The 21,031-nt window shown below is 38.5% G+C and overlaps 2 protein-coding genes across 6 annotated transcripts in view; one reads left to right on the plus strand and one right to left on the minus strand.

The window, feature by feature from the left end:
• OMD (osteomodulin) overlaps nt 1-15,884 on the plus strand; it is a 32,109-nt gene extending 16,225 nt beyond the window's left edge. Inside the window, exons 1-3 of one of the 3 annotated variants that reach the window (XM_035106196.3) lie at nt 3,982-4,193; nt 10,160-11,112; nt 13,955-15,884. In XM_035106196.3, the coding sequence (XP_034962087.3) occupies nt 10,182-11,112; nt 13,955-14,268 (1,245 nt within the window). In that variant the 5' untranslated portion in view covers nt 3,982-4,193; nt 10,160-10,181 and the 3' untranslated portion in view covers nt 14,269-15,884. Of the gene's footprint in view, nt 1-3,981; nt 4,194-5,518; nt 5,566-10,159; nt 11,113-13,954 lie in introns of those variants that run through there. The other 2 variants (XM_088663213.1, XM_088663212.1) reach the window with 2 other exon arrangements.
• CENPP (centromere protein P) overlaps nt 1-21,031 on the minus strand; it is a 154,515-nt gene that overhangs the window by 101,628 nt on the left and 31,856 nt on the right. The gene's annotated exons all lie outside the window — the stretch shown is intronic.

Here is a 21,031-nt window from a genome sequence, read left to right on the forward strand (position 1 = left end):
AATAAATAAATAAATAAATAAATTATGGCTACTTTGTGAGAAATTCATATCACTAGTTTGTCATTTGTTGCTTTGAAGACTTTTCCCAACTCCTACTAAAAATGATCAGTTTTTTTAAAAAAGTGTATTACTCAGCATATCACAGATTTGCTACTTTCAAACTTTTGCTCTTACTTTTTTATTCCAGCATTTGAACTATTAAGATCAGATAGAGATATCTGAAACATGATGTTCTTATGTTAACTACAAGTATTTTGTTTACTATGTGAATCGCCTTTCCACTAATGGAAGTCTTCCTTCTGTTGACAGAAGAGACTCTTGATACAATGGAGATGCCTGCTGCCAGAAGAGGAGAAGCAGTTTTCACTGATTCCATTGGCAGCTCCCAGAGCCATCTCCTATGATGGAAGCTCCAGCCTTCTGAAACAGATTCTTTTTTAGGACACACGTGGCTGCTGGGGTGGGGGAGGGTCACATACAGTGGTACCTCTGGTTAATAACTTAATCCGTTCCGGAGGTCCGTTCTTAACCTGAAACTGTTCTTAACCTGAAGCACCACTTTAGCTAATGGGGCCTCCTGCTGCCACCGCGTCGCCAGAGCACGATTTCTGTTCTCATCCTGAAGCAAAGTTTTTAACCTGAAGTATTATTTCTGGGTTAGCGGAGTTTGTAACCTGAAGCGTTTGTAACCTGAAGTGTTTGTAGCCCGAGGTACCACTGTACTGCCTTTCCACCAATACGAACATCCTGTTAGTGGAAATCTGCTCACAGAATGTTAGGATCCAATCCTATATTTTTGTCTTAAAGCATACTACTGAATTGTACAAAAATAATTCAGGCAACATAGTAAAATTTGTATTGATACAAATGTAAGGAGAACCCTGTGGGATCAGGGCACAGGTCTACCTAGTACAGCACAAGATATGGAAATTGTGAAAGTGATTTTTAAAATGAAATGTTATGAGTGCACCATCCCATCCATCTGCCAGGCAGGAAATGTCACTCCAACACATTTTAATACCTCTGTCTTAAAATTTAAAAATTCAACTACTGCATATCTTAATCTACTGTTAAGCATCTATGGCATGTAAATGCAAGTCAGGAACCATCTTACATTATTTGATTGTGAATGAAATGGCTGACCTGGTATTTGTTGGCTATATGAAGCTATAGGAAAACAGAGTTGGCCCAGCCCCAGATAGTGTCACTGAATACTCAGTACAGCATTAGGCTTGAGTGGCAAATATCAGTCACGGGGCAATCCCAGCAGACAATTCAATTGTTTTATTGATGCATTTTAAAAATTGCTGTTTTATAATTCAAGTAGGTTATCACACCAACTTAAACCACTCATTACTTGCTAAGTGACCTTGAGCTAGTCACCATCTCTTAGCCTAACCTACCTCACAAGGTTGCTTTGAAGGGGAAATGAGAATAACCATGTACACCACCTTGAGCTCATTGGAAGAAAAACGTGGTGTACAAATGTTATAAATAAATAAATAAATAAATAAATAAATAAATAACATTACCACAAACTAGATCAAATTATAATAAAAACCAGTAAAAGTAACAACACCAAATAAAGTTTTATTTTGAAAAAGGTTGTTTGAAACTCCATGTTTTGGCTATTTTTGAAAGCTCACTAAAAAGTAGACAGATGGTCTTTTCTGGGAAGCATATTCCAAAGTGGAACATGCCTGGAAAAGTTGACCGGAAGAAATAAGTGAATTATTATTATTAACACTATTATATTATTGACCCTTCACCCTAACATTAAATTACCATTCATCACTCCATTTGTAATTACCTGAGAATACTTGGATTCTTGCCTCTCAAACCCTCCCTCTGACACAATCAATTAGGCTGGTTCATACCTGGAGCCTAATGGATCCAATTGGTTCACACAATTCTACTGGGGAAATTCTATTATGAAAATGTTTGCACAGCAACTCCTAAATTCCATGCCCTCCTGCACAAAAATATGTATAACTGAAATCGTTTCATATTCTTGGTGTCTCTATTCCTGCATCCATTTTCCTTCCCTTTCTATGTAATCTTCCCTGTTTTAGGTATGGATTGCAAATCTCTTGAGACAGGGACATATCCATACATACCGGTATTAAAATTTTGTGCATATAGTTTGAGCTATATAAAATAAGGATTATTCGTGCTAATGGTTAACCTGTGGATAGTATAAATGAACTATGAAATACAAGGCTAACCTCAGGAATAGACATGGTAGTTCCAAGACATCCATATCTACTTTGCCATCAGGACATCACTAAAGAGTGCAGATGATGAAAACCCCATGTTCTATATGGCTAAACAAAACACAGAGCCTATCTGAAGACCTAAAACACTGTTTTAGTAGCACCATAAGAAGTTGTTCCATTTGTTCAGTGTCATCCAGAGGAGCTCTTTCAGGTGACTAACAGGCTATTCAGTCCTGGTCATGTTGGACTGTCCACCCAGAGTTAAAACTGCCAAGAGCCTGCTGTGATAAGCTACATCCTTTCCAGCTTGAACAGTAATTAATACAGAGTCTATGCCAGAAAGATCATTAGCTGCCTCTTGTTGTGTTTGTCTGGATCAGTTTCAGTATTTTTCTCTCCGGTGCTGGCAGGTTGCTTAGTATGAGCAAACATAAGCAGTTAGATAGACAAAAGTTTGCTGTCAGAGGAGACGACAGCAGCTCTGTTTATAGGGAGTGGGACCTAAATGTGGGTAACATCTTCTGGATACACTGTTATTGTTCAAAGCATGTTTAACAGAGTGAGCCTATACATGTCTACTTAGAAGCAAAGTCCCAATGAGTGCAATGGATCTTACTCCCAAGTAAGTGGGCCTATGATTGCAGCTTTAATTTGTGACATAAATAGACTAGGAAGACTAGGAAGATTAGAAGAGCACATGAAGATTTCTGGAAATCTTGTGAGTATGCAGCATTTACTCTGTAGTTACATTTCTACCTAATAGGGTGGTCCCAATAAAGAGTTGTGCCATTAACCCCCGTGTCAATTGTACTAAATTCTGCTGAGATGTTTAACAATAGGATTGTATTTTTGTATTTTGCCTTCAAGTAAAGATGGTCCACTCAAGCTAACAAAAGAATCTCTGACCAATCCGAAAGATTGACAACTGGTAAGAAATAGATAAGTGTGCATTATCTGGAAAACTCTCAAGCATCATTTCTCAAACTTGGGTCCCCAAATGTTTGACTAAGTTCCATCATCCCTGGCCACTGCCATACCAAGATGATAGGGGTTGCAATCATTGGGGAAGAGTGCTTTAAATTGCAAACAGATGTTAACCACCTTCTTCAATAAAGGAAAAGAGGGACAGTTAAAAGCAGAAAATGTCACCAGCACTCAAACAGACTTTAAAAGTTGGGAACTCATGACATGTATAGGATCATAGTGTTAAACATGCTTTGAACCATTCGTGTATCCAGAAGATGTTAGTCATATTTAGGTCCCACTGAAATCAATATAAAAAGTGTTGTGACTAATTTATTTCAACAAGGATTATAAGCCAATGAAATGAATTGCTGAAATGCATTTAGCTTGATGTGGTGGTAGATTATGACAGTGTGTTACAATGGAGCAATCGATAAATCCAGATGTGAGTCATAGACTATTCAGGAATCACAAATCAGAAGGAATCAAGTGATGCTCATGCTTGTACCAGCTGTAAGATTTAGCTTATAACAGGAATGCCAAATAGTTAGCAATGTAAATATGTTGATATAATTTAAGTGTCCTTAAAAGGAGAGAATGGTAATACACTTAACTGGACTTTCAGGCAGTAAACAAACTGAATGGACACAAGAATTGGCACTGACAATAAAACAAACAGTTGGATGGATCATGCTAAAAATAATCTTGAGCCACCCCTTCATGTGAAGGAAATTCCTGCCACACCTCAAACCAAACATTAGAGAAAGCAGGCTAAAGCCACATAATTTCACTAGGGTGAAAGTATACCCTTATTTGAATAAACTATTTTGTGCAACAAGCAGCATTTTAAGCTTCTCCGGAGCATTTTTGCAGTAAATGACATTTCATCGAGTACTCATACTCTGAACTAGATACTTCTTATATGGTGACTATGGATTTTAAGGAAAGCACCATCTGATACTTTCTAAAGCTTGCTGCATATTCATTGGCTGAAAACTACCAAATAATTTTGAGGTAGGAAATTATTTGTTTTAAATACTTCTATCTTCTTATTGGTAATGTGTTTCAGATTATTATACAACCTTGTTAACCAATTATCATGCTCATTAATTATATACATTTGGCATATATCCAGTGTCATTTCATCTAATGATATTTGTCATGTAGTTTTATCCTTGGAAGCATCCAGTGATACATACAACCTTTTGTTCAAATTTATACAGTTAGACATATTTATGTAAAAATATAAATAAATTACTCTGATTATTCACTAAATTCAGGGATTAACATTTGATGATCTCTTAAAATGTTCTTGGCCATGTTGCATAGATATAACAGAAAACAGGAATCTGGCAACCAGAAAATTATGTAATATTGCATAATCCCCAATAAACAGTTAACAGCCTGATCCAGTTCACTAACCACCACCACCCCCCCCCCAAAAAAAACCCCTACATTCAATCTTTTGTCAGTCTACTTTGCTGAAATATTGCTCTGGGGAAAGGGTGATGTCAATTCTGCTGTGCCTATGTAAAAAAATGGGGGAGGGGGAGGATCAATGCTTTTGGGATACAAGAAGGTAGTTCAGGTAGTGGTGAGAGAGATGCCTCATCCTCTTATAACTATCAAAGCAACCCCATTCCACCAGTGCTGGCAAAATGTTGCGCCAGCATTTTTTTACATCTTGGTGGGTTGGAAAGGCATGTTGAGTGGAGCTGTTTTAATTATTTATTTTTTACAGTTATATAAAACCTTTTCCTCCAAGGAAGTCAGGGTGGTGTTCGTGTTTTTCCCCTCCCCATCTTATCCTCACAGCAAGCCTGTGAGATATGTTAGGCTGAGAGATAATGACAAACCCAAGGTGACCCATGAGCTTCATGGCTGAATGGGAATTTGAAGCCTGGTTTCCCATGTCATAGTCCGACACTCTTAACCAATACACCACACTGGCTATGTTTTACTAGACTAGCATCCCAGATGCTGTTTTAGTTGCAAAGTTGCATGCCCTTGTTTTCATTACTGCCACTTATGTGAGGATCAATTTATTAGTCTATTATTTAAGAGTAAGTTGATTGAAGTAAATAATTATTTTGACCTATTCAATCAATGTGACACAACTTTCAGTTGTTTTTCACATGCTAATAGAATCACTTCATTAACAAAAATGAATTCAAGATCAGAAGAATTGAATAACAAATTAGGAAGCATGAGAACTGGGAAATATATGTCAACATTTAAAAGCTAATATTGTACAGCCAAATCTAGATAAGGAAAATATGAGATATGAGGAAGCTGGGCTTGAAACAAGGGAGAGTGTAGGCGAGTGGCCACTATAGTGCCAAAGTTTGAGAAGAAAGAAGTATCGTCTTCTTTTTGCACACAAAAAGTAAGCTTTTGGCCTCATTCTCTTCATTTTTGGAAGGGAAGGTATTTAAAGTGAAGTAGAAAAGACAAAGGGGAAAGTTGCTAAGGAGAAAAGAGAATACAGCCCTAAAGAAGAGTCCCTAGGGAACTGTGGTATATTGGATTTGTATGAAGAATGGAAGGCAGAGTGTTGTGTGACTATATTACGAAAAAGTTGGTTAGTATGCTGGGAAGGATTTCACTAATAATGGTATCACAAAAAGTTGTAAGATCAGAGCCCTAGTAAATGCTATAGAAGTCTAGACAGCTTCTTTATAAAGAAATAATAATACAGATTATTTAGATTAGGATATCAATTTTCTCAAGTCACCTCAACAGCTGAATTAGGAAATGTTTTTTTCATTTTTAGCATTTGAGCTAGTACAGTAGACATTTACTTTGAAGACAGAATACAGTAAAATAAATATAGCTGTGATCCCAATATTGTCTTTAAAATGATTTAAAAAAATATTTTTACTTATTTGATTTAATATCTTATCTTTTAATGTTGGAAGGGAACTTAGAGTTTATTTTGCATGTATTATTGACGTTTAGACAAAAAGCATGCTTTGTGATATTTGCCAATGAAAACAACTAACTGCACAGTATTGTACTTTTATATTTTTAACGCATAAAAACTTCTCAGCTTGACTTTAAATATATTACAAATTAGAATATCTAAGCATATTTCATAATTGAGATTGAATCCTGACAAGACAGAAGTACTGTTTTTGTGGGGGACAGGAGGCGGGCAGGTGTGGAGGATTCCCTGGTGCGCAGCCTGGGAGTCATTTTGGACTCACAGCTGTCCATGGAGGCGCAGGTCAATTCTGTGTCCAGGACAGCTGTCTATCAGCTCCATCTAATACACAGGCTGAGACCCTACCTGCCTGCAGACTGCCTCATCAGAGTGGTGCAAGCTCTGGTTATCTCTCGCTTGGATTACTGCAATGCGCTCTATGTGGGGCTACCTTTGAAGGTGACCCGGAAACTACAACTAATCCAGAATGTGGTAGCTAGACTGGTGACAGGGAGTGGCCGCCGAGACCACATAACACCGGTCTTGAAAGACCTACATTGGCTCCCAGTACATTTCCGAGCACAATTCAAAGTGTTGGTGCTGACCTTTAAAGCCCTAAACGGCCTCGGTCCAGTATACCTGAAGGAGCGTCTCGACCCCCATCGCTCTGCGTGGACACTGAGGTCCAGCGCTGAGGGCCTTCTGGCGGTTCCCTCACTGCGAGAAGCAAAGCTACAAGGAACCAGGCAGAGGGCCTTCTCGGTAGTGGCACCCGCCCTGTGGAACACCCTCCCATCAGAGGTCAGAGAGATAAACAACTACCTGACATTTAGAAAATACCTAAAGGCAGCCCTGTTTAGGGAAGTTTTTAATCTGTGATAGTTGATGTATTTTAATGTTTGTTGGAAGCCGCCCAGAGTGGCAGGGGAAGCCCAGCCAGATGGGCGGGGTATAAATAATAAATTATTATTATTATTATTATTATTATTATTATTATTATTATTATTATTATTTAATACTGGTACTATTGCAATATCAGATCATATTCCTGTTTCTTGGCCCATTTTATTTTTGTGTAATGTCTCCTCTTGAATTAACTAGAAACTGAATATTAGATACTTTTTTGCTCTATTCACAAGTAGCAAGGCATGAAATTTCTAATGTTAGGGACATCAATTCAGCAGTAGCTGTATATCAGACTTTATGGGATGGGCTCAGCTATAGAAAGAAGAAAACCATAAGAGAATAGATTTACAGTAATCCTATACATGACTATTCAAAAGTTGAATCAAATGGATTTATCCCAGCTAAGTGGGTTTAGGACTGCTGCCCTCATGTTCTGTGCCAGACCTACTCTTGATCTCTGGGGATATTTAAGTAAACTAAAAACCACATTTAACTCTTTCCATATCTTGAAGAAGTGATTTCTCTTAGAATTTTCCTGACCAATATTGTGGGAAGTTAGGGATAAAAAGAGTAAATTACTGGTACAGTACATCAACTGATGCAACCTAAAAACATGAATCATATACTAAATGTTAAAGCTTCAAGTAATATTATTGATAGGATAAGATTTCCCTTGGTTAGAATCCAAACACTTCTCCGCATCTCTTGTAAATGTCCTGTTCATGGGCAAGATGACTGAGATGGTCATGTAGAGTCAGCTTCAGACGTGCTTGGAGGAAGCAGTTTATTTTGGTAAAATGTGGATTAAACAAGGTAACTGTTAGGTGGATTTGTAGCTCCTTGACTGACCGAACCCAAAGAGTAATCATTAATGATTCCTCATCATCCTGGAAGAAAGTGACAAGTGGGGTGCCGCAGGGTTCTGTCCCGGGCCCATAGTTGTTCAACGTCTTTATAAATCACTTGGATGAAGGAATTGAGGGTATGCTCATCAAATTTGCCAATGACACCAAACTGGGAAGGGTAGCTAATGCCACAGAGGACAAAATCAGAATTAAAAATGATCTTAACAGATTACGGAACTTAGGCAGGAAGAACCAGATGCACAAATATAGGATGGGGGACACCTGGCTTATTAGTAGTATATGTGAAAATGTTCTAGGGGTATTGGTGGACCACAAGCTTAACAGGAGTCAACAGTGTGATGCAGCAGCAAAAAAAGCTAATGCTATTCTAGGCCGCATCAACAGAAGTATAGGGTCCAGATCAAGGGAAGTAATAGTACCACTCTATTCTGCCTTGGTCAGACCACGCTTAGAATACTGTGTCCAATTCTGGGCACCACGATTTAATGAGGATGTTGACAAGATGAAGCGTGTGCAGAGGAGGGCAACCAAGATGATCAAGGGTCTAGAAACTAAGCCTTACGAGGAACACTTGAAGGAACTGGGCATGTTTGGTCTGGAAAAGAGGAGACTAAGAGGAGATATGATTGCCATCTTCAAATATCTTAAGGGCTGTCACATGGAAGAGGGAGCATGCTTGTTTTCTCCTGCTCTGGAGGGTAGGACTTGAGGGGATGGCTTCAAGTTACATAAAAGGAGATTCTGACTAAACATTTCCCCAAATTAGCCTGTTTTCCTCCTCACTCCGAGTATTCTAACAATTGTGTACATTCATAATTACATTTTATAGGTATGTACTTTGGGCATTGATAAACAGGTAGTAAAGGAACCCAAGAAAACATAAATATTTCCCTGGACCTCTGTTTCCTTTATCCACTCTTTCCACAGATGCCTCTCTCAGATTAAGCAGTGGGTGAGCAGCAGGAAACTTTAATTAATATATTCTGACCCCCTGCTTCCCAGCACTGCCTCTGAACTCTCTGACCTAAGCTTCCCTAGTTCCTGGGATCTCTTCCAAATCATTTTCTAATCCTCAACCTATCACTTCTGTCTCTATAGCTGGAGTGAAATTTTAATCCAAACCCACAACTTTCCCTTCCACCACAGAAGCTAAACTATGAATATTCCTTTCCTTGCCATCACTTTAGTGCTTGAGCTGTTGAGAAACAAGTGGAAATAAATGCCATTTGACAGCTATGCCTGTATATTTCTCTTAGAACTTTATTCCGAAACCAAACTACATTAAATTTCTGAGGCAGTCAATAATTTTTATATGGCATCTTTTCAGAAGACCTGTCATATAGCTGGGTTACATCAACTGTGTTTATACTGCCAGCAAGTCACAAAACTTCCTTAAATGATCTTTTGCTACAACCTTCCTTCCTTTCCACTGGACACCACAAAATATAGGTTGTAGTAATGTATTTCTCCCCTATTCTTTAGCTTACTCTTTCATCTGCTCAGTAGCTGTATATGTTTTACATTTTAAATAGATGTGCAGCATGCTATTGAACATTGAAATGTAAAAAAACAAAAAAATTCTTTAAAAACTGGTGGCAAAAGAAAAAAGTTTCAGAATATATCCTTATCTATGAACTTCCCCAACACAGAACATGACTTACAAACCTCTAGTCTCATACACTTACATACTAAAGTAATGTACCGTATTTAATATATATGTCAGGATACCCACAACCAAATACTTATTGTGCCAACAAAAATGTTTAGGAAGGGAAATAACAAACATTTTATGTCAGCAAATCCTTTCCTCATACTGCAGGGGCAAGGTACCTGAAAGAAAAGGGCCAACACAAGCAATGGAGTGATCTGCAAGAGCAGGCAATTAAAATGTCAAATTAATGCACTTCTGAGTATATTTTGATTTATTTATTTTTGCTGTAAAGAGTTCATGTATTATCATCAACAGTTCTTAGGTTTGCAGTTGACCTCTGAATTATCTGGAAGACTTGAAAATAGTTGCTAGTTAAGAGGTAGCAGATCTCTTTAATACTTAGCTAAAAGTAGTTGAAAAACATTTCAACTATTTTATAATAATTTACCAAGAAATGTTCTGATTCAAACCATACAGTAAACAGTATTTTAGCCCCAAGCCTAAAGTATGTTTGTAGTCTCAAAATGGTACAATGGTTAATTCTCAGACAAAACAATATTAAAAAATGACAACATAATTTTGCCAATTACACAACAGTTTTATTAATACATTTTGTTTTGTTTTGTTTCCACAGGATATCAGATCAGAACTTGAATATGGGAATCCTGAGTCAACTGTTAACTATCACTCTCCTCTTGGGAGTCTCAGTGTTCTGTCAATATGACTATGAGGATGACTATGATAATGAAATGGATAATGAATATCCATCCATTTTTCATCATATTCCTAGCATAGAATACGCCATTCCTTATCCCAGCACACCTGCTCAGTGTGCCAAAGAATGCTTTTGCCCACCAACTTTCCCACTAACAATGTACTGTGATAATCGTAAACTTCAAACTATACCAAGAATTCCCAGTCACATCCAACAACTCTATCTACAGAATAACGACATTGAAGCTGTGCCTGTGGAATCCTTTGTTAATGCTACTGCCCTGAAAGAAATTAACCTCAGCCACAACAAAATTAAGTCTCACATGATTGACACAGGTGTCTTTGGCAAACTTTCAAATCTAGTACAACTCCATTTAGAACACAATCTGCTGGAAGAAATTCCATCCCCTCTACCTAGAAGCTTAGAACGATTGCTCCTGGGTTTCAATCAGATTTCCAGGTTGCCCAGCAAAGACCTAGAAGGTTTAGTAAACGTGACTATGCTTGACCTCTGCAATAACCACCTTGAAGATTCTCAACTGAAACAAACACATTTTTCAAAGATGAAAAACCTAATGCAGATCAACCTCTGCAGCAACAGACTTCAATCAATGCCTCCAGATCTACCATTTTCACTTATGCATCTTTCCCTTGAAAATAACTCAATTTCTCTCATTCCAGATAATTATTTCCAGAAACTTCCAAAGCTTACTGCTCTAAGAATGACACACAACAATCTGCATGAAGTTCCTTATAATGCTTTTAACCTTTCTAATCTTGTGGAACTCAATCTTGGGCACAATAAACTGAAGCAAGTATTCTACATTCCAAGAACCCTGCAGCATTTGTACATAGAAGACAATGACATGGAAGGTTGGTTGAATTACTATTTTAAAGCGTTACTTCTGTAATGCTATCCTTTGTTTTCAATGATCTAGCCCAGGGGTCCCCAAACTAAGGCCCGGTACAGGAATCAGAATGTTTTTACATGAGTAGAATGTGTCATTTTATTTAAATGCATCTCTGGGTTATTTGTGGGGCCTGCCTGGTGTTTTTACATGAATAGAATGTGTCCTTTTATTTAAAATGCATCTCTGGGTTATTTGTGGGGCATAGGAATTCGTTCATATTTCCCCCCAAAAAAATATAGTCCAGCCCCAAGGTCTGAGGGACAGTGGATCGGCCCCCTGCTGAAAAAGTTTGCTAACCCCTGATCTAGCCTCTGTAAAGTTAATATTAGTTTTTAATCATTCTTTATACTGTTAGCTATGCATGGTGACAGAGAAGTTAGAGCATAAAAGGTGGAATATCTACCCTATTCTTCTAAAATATTTTTCCAGGAAGTTAGAGCAAGGCAATGTAATATGAAAAAATGTAATTTTTTAAAAAAGTGCTAAGAGGAAGGCATGTTTGGCAAACCCTCACTATGATCAACTCCTGCCCAAAGACCTCTGTCCCCACTGTGGTATGGATCCAGAAATGGCCTCCACAGTCACTTACGGACTCACGGTTAAGAACATGTTCATGGAACACAATCTTACTCGGCTACGAGTGATTGCCAAAGAAGAAGAAATTTCCTATATGCAGTAAACAAAATAAATAAGTCAATAGATGTAGACCAATACAAGTTTCTCATGGTCTCTCAGACGGTTGTGTAAGACTAAGGTAGATGGGTAGAATGAAACAAATGAGAAACTGGAACACTTCCATGGTTTAAAAAATAAAGTATGAACTGAAAACCAGTCTTTCCAGCAGCTCTGGTTTCTGTCTTTGGTTGAGTTGATTAAAGCTAAAGTTTGAGTGGGTAAATTATTATTATTATTTCCACTTACTAGTTGCTTCTTCTTTACAAAAGTAAATAAAAATCATGACAAGACAGAAGTAATATTAGTAAAGAAATCTGATTCTTTGCTAGAGATAGGCTTGCTAGTAATCACTGGGCTATCTAACCCTATCAGACCAAGCATATAACTTAGTTCTCCTGAACCTAGTTTTAGTCCTATATAAGCAGGGGTCTTTAATAAAACACTTCATCCGATACACTAGCAGGAGCTCATCTTCTGATGGGCCTAGGATCATATCAGCCAGAACTGCAGCCCTTGCAGTGGATTACAGAGTTGTTAAAGGTGCACGTGTTGAGATTTAGGTCTGTATGTATCAAATAGGACATTGTTTCATGTATGAGTTGCCTTGGCTCAAGGTAAAAAAGATTAGTAATTTTTGCTGGTATTGCTGAGGCTCCCCCAGAAGAATTTCACCAATGTTCCTTCTGTTGTTTTAAAAGAAATGTATTTGTTCAGCCTCAAGTAGAAATAACTTGAACAGCATGTAGATGAAGGATCAGGTGAGGACATAAGAGGATTGCACAGACTTCCCATTTCTTGCAATGTCTTCATGTGCTCCCATCTGCAACATTGACAGGGGTAATGACTCTATTGGTACCTGCAGGGATCCACCAGATCTGTGATCAGACAGTATACAGCAGCTGTCTAAGCTATTTTTAAAGCTGCTTTTTTAGTATTCATTGAGAATTTTAATTATTATTGGATTGTCTTATGGATGTTCTAATATTGTCTAGCAACTAGAATGAAAGATGGCATCTTATTGTCAGCATATGTGAGAAAGATTAATTTTATCTTATTTTATGTGAAAGTTTGAATATCCATTTGAGACAATACTGTACTGCAGCAAAGACACAGGGGAAAAAGACAAAATTCTTACTTCATCACCCACATAGCAGGTTGCAAACCTCACAACCTTTATGGCATCTGTTTGAAGTTATTTCTGCATGGGTTGTAATGAAGAAAGCAACATGTCATGTGAGTTGTCATGATTGCAAGGTAAGACTCCACTCAGCCAACCCTGGTGAAAAATGAAAGGGAGGGGGAAGCAGCAGTCCATATAACTTATTATTCTACAAGCTTCCTCACCTGCTTAGCACAGATACCCATTACTCCCAAGATTCTCATATTCCCAAATTGATTCAACTCAGACTCCATGCAAAACCATAGTTTGCACCAGTCATAGTTGAAAATATAAAGTACATTGTGACCTCTAAGATACAACCAACCAACCATGTCTAGAACTGCTTAATTGCTTTCATTTAACACCTTTGCATTCTGTCTTATAATACATCCATGGTTCAATCTCTTTCATTACTACCAGCTCCAGTTATACAATGTTACTTCTTAGTTAAATCGCAGGTGGGAACGGGGAGTCACAAAAGCTTGAAAGCAAAGGTTCCTACAATATATAAGATTAAAAACCTCACAGAATTAGATGTTACACTTCTTAAAAAACAAACAAAAGTTGCAGTGTGATTCTATACATATCTTCTGAGAATTAAGTCCCACCAAGTTCAATGGGGCTTACTCCCAGGAAAGTGGATACATAATTGTAGCTTTATATTGTTAAAGTGAAGAAGTGGTTTCATCTTAACTAGTCTGGCATAACTAATCATACAGTTCTATACATTTCTACTCGGAGGTAAACATCACTGACATCAATGGAACTTGCAGAATGTATCAATGTATAAGAATCCACTCTTAGCAGTAAAAGCATCTTTTGACTACAGAAGGAAGAAATCAGCTCCTTTTAAAGCATTCCTTGGTTGGATTATATTGAGTACCATTTTTGCTTCTATGATAGCAAATCAGCATTTTAGAATTACAGTAATAGTTCCACCTTTTTAACACATTGCTTAATTTTTTTACAGTCATCAATGTTACCTTAATGTGTCCTACTATTGATCCACTGAACCTCAATCACTTAACCTACTTACGAGTGGAACACAACAAGCTCACCACTCCAATAAGTACATATGCCTTCTTCTGCTTTCCACATATACGCAGTATTTATTATGGTGAACAAAAAATTGGTGCCAACCAGCAAACACAGCTGAGAACGCCAGTGTTCCAAAGATATTTAACACCAGAAGAGTATGAAGAAGCAGAAGATCACGAAGAACAAGATCATGATCACAATCAAAGGGAAAGGGATGATGATTACTTTGACCCTTATGTGTATTAAGAGGTTATAAGGTATAGTAGTATTATTAAAATTTATTTTCTTATAAATAGAGAAAATACTCATTTAAAAAGCAAAAATCATTCTGAAAATGCAAAATATTTGTGAGACTTGTGAAGCAGATAAATTTTATTTATCAAATTTCAATCTACAATGAAAAAGTAAATCCCATATTTTCAAACCATACAATTTTAGAACAGAAAAAGATTCTAAATATCTTACCTACCCAATTAGAAAATTTCAACTATATATACAAACACATAGTATCAACTTTGCTTGTGTGATATATTTCTAGCTACAGATATCATTGAACTTACTGTCTGCATTATGGAATAATGACACTCTCAAATGAGAATATTATTTTTCCTAGGTATGCAAATTATATAGTACAAGTTAAAAGCATGGTCACAATCCTAGGGAGGCCAATGTAAAATTCATCACTGATGTAAAAGGATCTGGACTGTAAGAAAATGTTAGGATTCCATTAATATGAGAACCAGCAACAATCAAATAATTAAAAGTCCACAATTACAACAGGTTTGGCCAGAATTCAAATTTTGCTGCTTTATAAATATTTTAATATTCAAATATATGCTCAGAAAAGCATACTGCAACAATAGTCAGTTGAAAAAGAAGGCTATTAGAAACGTGCTTCTAGTGTAAGTTTTCTATAGGGTGCTTAGTGCATTTAAACTGGATCTAAGATTTAATCTTCACCAGTGTTCACCAACATTCAAATGTTTAATATGGAAATACAAATACAAAACCAGAACTAGTTTACATTCAATTCAGTGACAATACCGGTCAATTAGAAGAGCAGAGTTGTCTTTTTATGAAGCATCTGGTAATTCTTTTACTCTGCTGGGTGTTTCCTATGGTTTAATATCAGGCATCCCCAAACTGCGGCCCTCCAGATGTTTTGGCCTACAACTCCCATGATCCCTAGCTAACAGAACCAGTGGTCAGAGATGATGGGAATTGTAGTCCAAAACATCTGGAGGGCCGAAGTTTGGGGATGCCTGGTTTAATATTATCTAACCAGTCTCAGAGGGCCCTTGGGCTTGCAAGCTACCCTTGCTCCCATCTCCTCCTCTTTGCACAGCCAAGAGGAGGAGTTCTGTCAGTTTACTTTCAGTTTCAATGATCTCAAATTTAGTTTAATGTGCAAACTAAGAATCCTGGTTTAAATAAGCAGTTAAGCAGGGCAGCTTCATAACCCATGGTTTCACATTTGCTTGTTTAGCAATTAACATTTTTTTGTTTTGAACCAGGATCTGTTGCAAATGGAAGAGGCTTTTCTGGGGTTTGCTGGTGGCTCATCCATGGTGCTAAACCATAGACTTTCACCATGGTTTAGCATTATAGGTGAACCAACCAAGCATTTCCTCTTTGTACATACGGTAACTTTGTAACAGACAAGTAATTATGCAAACCTGATGTTTGTCAGCAATACACATACTGTAGACTGAATTATATAAGCAGCTAGATTGTAACTATGTAATGTTTAGTTAGCTATATATCTAAGCATTTACAAATAAATGTACAATATACTTTAAAATGTAACAGATTTCTTCTAGCAGATTATCTAAATAAAGTTATCAGTAAAAACTGATGCACTGAAAATGTGACTTTTAAAATTTATTTTGCCCCCCTCCCCATGGGGAAAAAGCTTTATTATGTTTTTATAAATAAATTCTGTTCCTGACACTGCACCGAAGTACTTGAGAAGCAATACCATTTCTGAAGAAGAGGTTGCTCAGCATTTAACAGATGTTTTGTATTCTTAGGGATTACTTATAATATATTAACATTCCAATGTAATACATATTCAGTTTCCTTTCTTTTATTGCTTTCTAAAGCTCTGAATTGCAAAAACAAAAAGATACTCAATAGGGAAAACTTCAATAGATGTACTACAGAGCTAATAACAAAGTTCATTTAATTTTATTTATTTTCAATGTATATATCTTTATTCTTTTAAAATAAATACATTTATAGAATGGAACAGGGAGAAAAAGCAACAAATATACAAACAAACAAACAATAAAAACAAATAACAACAATATCAGAACCAGCAAAATTAATATAACATATATCATTTATACACCCAAGAATGCAAATAATTTTAAAACTTGTAAAGAAAAAAGTTAAAAATGACTTCCAATTAGTCTCACTGTACTTTGTCTATTGATTACCTTATACCGCACAGTTACATATTTCTTGTATAGTTTCTTTATACATGCCTACGAACTTATATTTATACAATACAAGGGTCAGCCTAGTTCTGCCAAAAGGTTTCCTTTTATAACATAATTTTTTTAGTATTCTTTAAAAATTCTCCACTCCTTATACCGGTAGACTTTTTGTTTTGTTTGTCCTCTTATCCTTCCTGTCACCTTTGCTAGCTGCAGGTATTCTACCATTAAATAAAAAATTCCTTCCAGTAGCACCTTAGAGACCAATTAAGTTTGTCATAGGTATGAGCTTTCGTGTGCATGCACACTTCTTCAGATACACTGAAACAGAAGTCACCAGACCCTTATGTATAGTCAGAAGGTGGGGAGGGGTATTACTCAGAAGGGTGGTGGGAATGGGTGATTGGCTGATAGGAGTGGTAAACCTGTTGACGGCTGTTAATGACTGCAATTGGTCTTGCAGGAAAAAGCAAGGGGTGAGATGGCATAAGAAAGCTTTATCATGTATAATGAGATAAGAATGCAATGTCCTTATTCAGACCAGGTCTCTCCATGGTTTTAAGCTTGGTAATGAGTTGCAATTCAGCAACTTCTCTTTCCAGTCTGTTTCTGAAATTTTCTCAAGGTCTGGGAGGAAGACCTTTCATTGCCTACAGACAGCCACCCAATCTTAAACAACTCCTCACCCACAATACCACCACCAGACTTAACATGGACACTGGTACCAGAGCCTGTAATAAACCCAGATGCCAACTTTGCTGCCACATACACCCGGACAACACCATTACTGGCCCCAACAACATCAAACATACCATCTCAGGATTATTTAACTGCTCATCTTCTAACACTGTGTATGCCATCAAATGCCAACAGTGCCCTTCAGCTCTCTATATTGGACAAACAGGCCAAACCCTACGCCAAAGGATGAATGGACATAAATCTGACATCAGGAATCACAAGACAGAGAAACCAGTAGGAGAGACCTGGTCTGAATAAGGACATTGGATTCTTATCTCAAATAACAAATAACAAATAGCACCACACCTTCTAGCTGCTCCAAACAGCTAAAATTGGGTTTTATTAAGAAAAAAGTGCCAGGAAGCCTTCAGGCCACCTTATTTTTTAAAAAAACCAAGTAGGAACAGATCATGCTCAGAAAGGTCCATGGGCTTCTAATCTATTCTGCATATATATACATTACAGTCAAAACATGTTTTGCCAGATGTGGTCACAGGAAGTTTGCTACAAAGTGTGGAATAAACTGAAGTCTTTTCCTCTACCTTTGACCAGCTCATTTGCCTGTGCCCATAACCTATCTTTTGCGGTGCTGCATCACTTAGTATTGACCAATTCATACTGCACATGGCAACAGTATTTTTTGAAAAAATGGCATGCCTTTATTAAAAAATAACAACCCATTAAGACATATGAAATAGAATGAATTTTTAAAAGAGAAAAAGGAAAGTACAAAATAAAGGCTTCACAACTATTACCTCATAACTTTGAAGTACCTTCTTAAGAGACTACAAAGTATTTGACTTATATACTCTAGGGTGCACTGTGCTGAACACTGCAATATCAACAAATGTTGCGGATACACTATTCCCATGGAGTGGATTCAGTATTTAAGGTGGCAGGCGAGGAAATAGTAGTCCAGCAATGTAGGAAGAACACCAAAGTGGTTCCCTTCTCATTATACAGACCACTACAATTAGTGTCCTGTATAACATGTGCCTCCTCCGGCTCGGAAGTGCGCCAGAAATAACACTTGCGCATGTGCACAAGCTATTTCCGACGTACCAGTGACCCAAAAATGGGCAGCCGCGCTGCGCTCTTAAGAGTAGGCAGCGACAGCAGGCGTTGCCGGGGGCCACATAAAAGAGCCTCGTGGGCCGCATCCGGCCCGCGGGCCTTAGTTTGGGAAAACCTGCTGTATTGTGTTTGTAATATTCGATTGTGAGCCGCCCAGAATCGCTGAGGAAACCCAGCCAGATGGGCGGGGGTATAAATAACAAATTATTATTATTACATTATATTTCCTTGTGATTTACCAGGGAAGCCAATCTGGATCAGAGCACAGGTCAATCTAGTACAGCATTCTATCTCTAGTGACTACCAATGAGATGCCTCTGGGAAGCTCACAAGGTAGCAGCTCTCCCTTGCTGTTAGCATTTTGTAATCATCACTATTTTAACCTGAAGTAAGGGACGCTGGTGGCGCTGTGGGTTGAACCCCAGAGCCTAGGGCTTGCCGATCAGAAGGTCGGCAGTTCGAATCCCTGCGACGGGATGAGCTCCCGTTGCTCAGTCCCAGCTCCTGCCAACCTAGCAGTTCGAAAGCACGTCAAAGTGCAAGTAGATAAATAGGCACCGCTACAGCGGGAAAGTAAACACGTTTCCATGTGCTTCTCTGGTTCGCCATAAGCAGCTTTGTCATGCTGGTCACATGGCCTGGAAGCTGTACGCTGGCTCCCTCGGCCAATAACACGAGATGAGCGCCGCAACCTCAGAGTCGGTCACAACTGGACCTAATGGTCAGGGGTCCCTTTACCTTTACCTTAAGGGTGAAATATTATTAATCATCAGTTATGAAGCACCTAGGGACGCGGGTGGCCCTATGGTCTAAACCACAGAGCCTAGGGCTTGCCGATCAGGAGGTCGACGGTTCAAATCCCCGCGACAGGGTGAGCTCCCGTTGCTTGGTCCCTGCTCCTGCCAACCTAGCAGTTCGAAAGCACATCAAAGTGCAAGTAGATAAATAGGTACCCCTCCAGCAGGAAGGTAAACAGCGTTTCCGTGTGCTGCTCTGGTTCGCCAGAAGCGACTTAGTCATGTTGGCCACATGACCCGTAAGCTGTACACCAGCTCCCTCAGCCAGTAAAGCGAGATGAGAGCCACAATCCCAGAGTCGTTCACGACTGTAACTTTACCTTAATGAAGCACCTACATTTTTAAAACAGCTAAAAGGTGGGGGGCAGCCTGTCCCCGCCTGCAGGTATGCAAATTAAAAGACATGACACAAAAAGGATAGGGAAAGAAGTCTCAGACAAGCAAACTGGGGGCTCTTAGTCACATAGCTGTTGTTATGACGACCAGTATAAATGCAAACAGTTCGGGGAAGGAAGGAGCCAAATGGCACCTGGTCTTTCAGCCAAGCAACAGCTGCATCTTTCCATGTCTCAACTATGAAACTTGAAGCAAGATGCTAAGAGGGCACAAAAGCTACAGGCCAAGGAGATGGATCTACAAGTAGACAACATGTGGTGCTCCAGATACTTTTGAACTCCAACTCCCATTAGCCCCAGTCAGCATTACCAACAGTAAGAGTTAAAGGCGGGAGTTGTAGTCCCACAACATATGAAGAACACCACAGCGGTTACTCTGCAAATTAAAAAAGTGTTTCCCAAATTTTCAATAAAAATAGAGACAAATTATACACTTATTTTTAAAGTGCGTAAGAATAATACAAGGAGGTATTTAGGTTTATCGCGCATGAGCAGCTACAACATACTGTGCCACACAGAGGTGGTACCGGTATCTACTGTCAGATGAATTCTCTGTACACTAGTTGCTGGGAATCACAAATGAGAAGAGAAATGCATTCAGATCCTGCTTGGGGGCTTCACATAAGCATCTAGCTGGCTTGTGTGGGAATTGGATGCTGGATCTGAGTGGGCAGCACAGCAGCAAGAACAACTAGATTTTACTGCACCATACAAATAAAAAGAACTTATTTAAAAAACAGGAGAATTCATTTGTCAGAAATCTGTTTCACCCCCCAGAGAAGCTCAGCCCCTGTGCATTTTAAGCACCACTGAGCTGCATGCAATTTGAAGGACTAAAACCCAGAGAGCACCGACTTAAGCAGACACACAACTGAGAACTTCCTTCCAGTGGCTAAAAATTCTAGTTTTTCTCTATAACAATGACTGAATTATACCAATCACATACAGTTCAGAGATGTGGCAGACACCCTCATTATGACTACAGCACAGCTTTCCAAACTGTGTGTCACGACACATTAGTATGTCGGCTGCATCGTGTAAGTGTGTCATGCAAATGCTCCCCGTGCTCCTCCCAGGGCTGGAAAAGGGTTAGTAAATCAGGGGTAGGCAACCTAAAGCCCGTGGGCTGGATGCAGCCCAATCACCTTCTAAATCCGGCCCGCAGCGGTCGGGGAATCAGCATGTTTTTACATGAGTAGAATGTGTCCTTTTATTTAAAACGCACCTCTGGGTTATTTGTGGGGCCTGCCTGGTGTTTTTACATGAGTAGAATGTGTGCTTTTATTTAATATGCATCTCTTTGTCGGGCATAGGAATTCGTTCATATTTTTCAAAATATAGTCCGGCCCACCACATGGTCTGAGGGACAGTGGACTGGCCCATGGCTGAAAAAGGTTGCTGACCCCTGTGGTTAGTTAAACTCCCGGGTTGCTAGTAAAACTGTGTCGTGAAATGATGCATGTCTAAAAAGTATATCACCAACATGAAAAGTTTTGAAAGCTCTGTATTAGCAGTTCTGTTACAGTACTGTACACTCATTTGTCCTGGCATACACTTTGGAAATTAC

The sequence above is a fragment of the Zootoca vivipara genome, chromosome 2 (genome assembly GCF_965207765.1).
Source record: "Zootoca vivipara chromosome 2, rZooViv2.hap1.1, whole genome shotgun sequence".
NCBI classification, from domain to species: domain Eukaryota; kingdom Metazoa; phylum Chordata; class Lepidosauria; order Squamata; family Lacertidae; genus Zootoca; species Zootoca vivipara.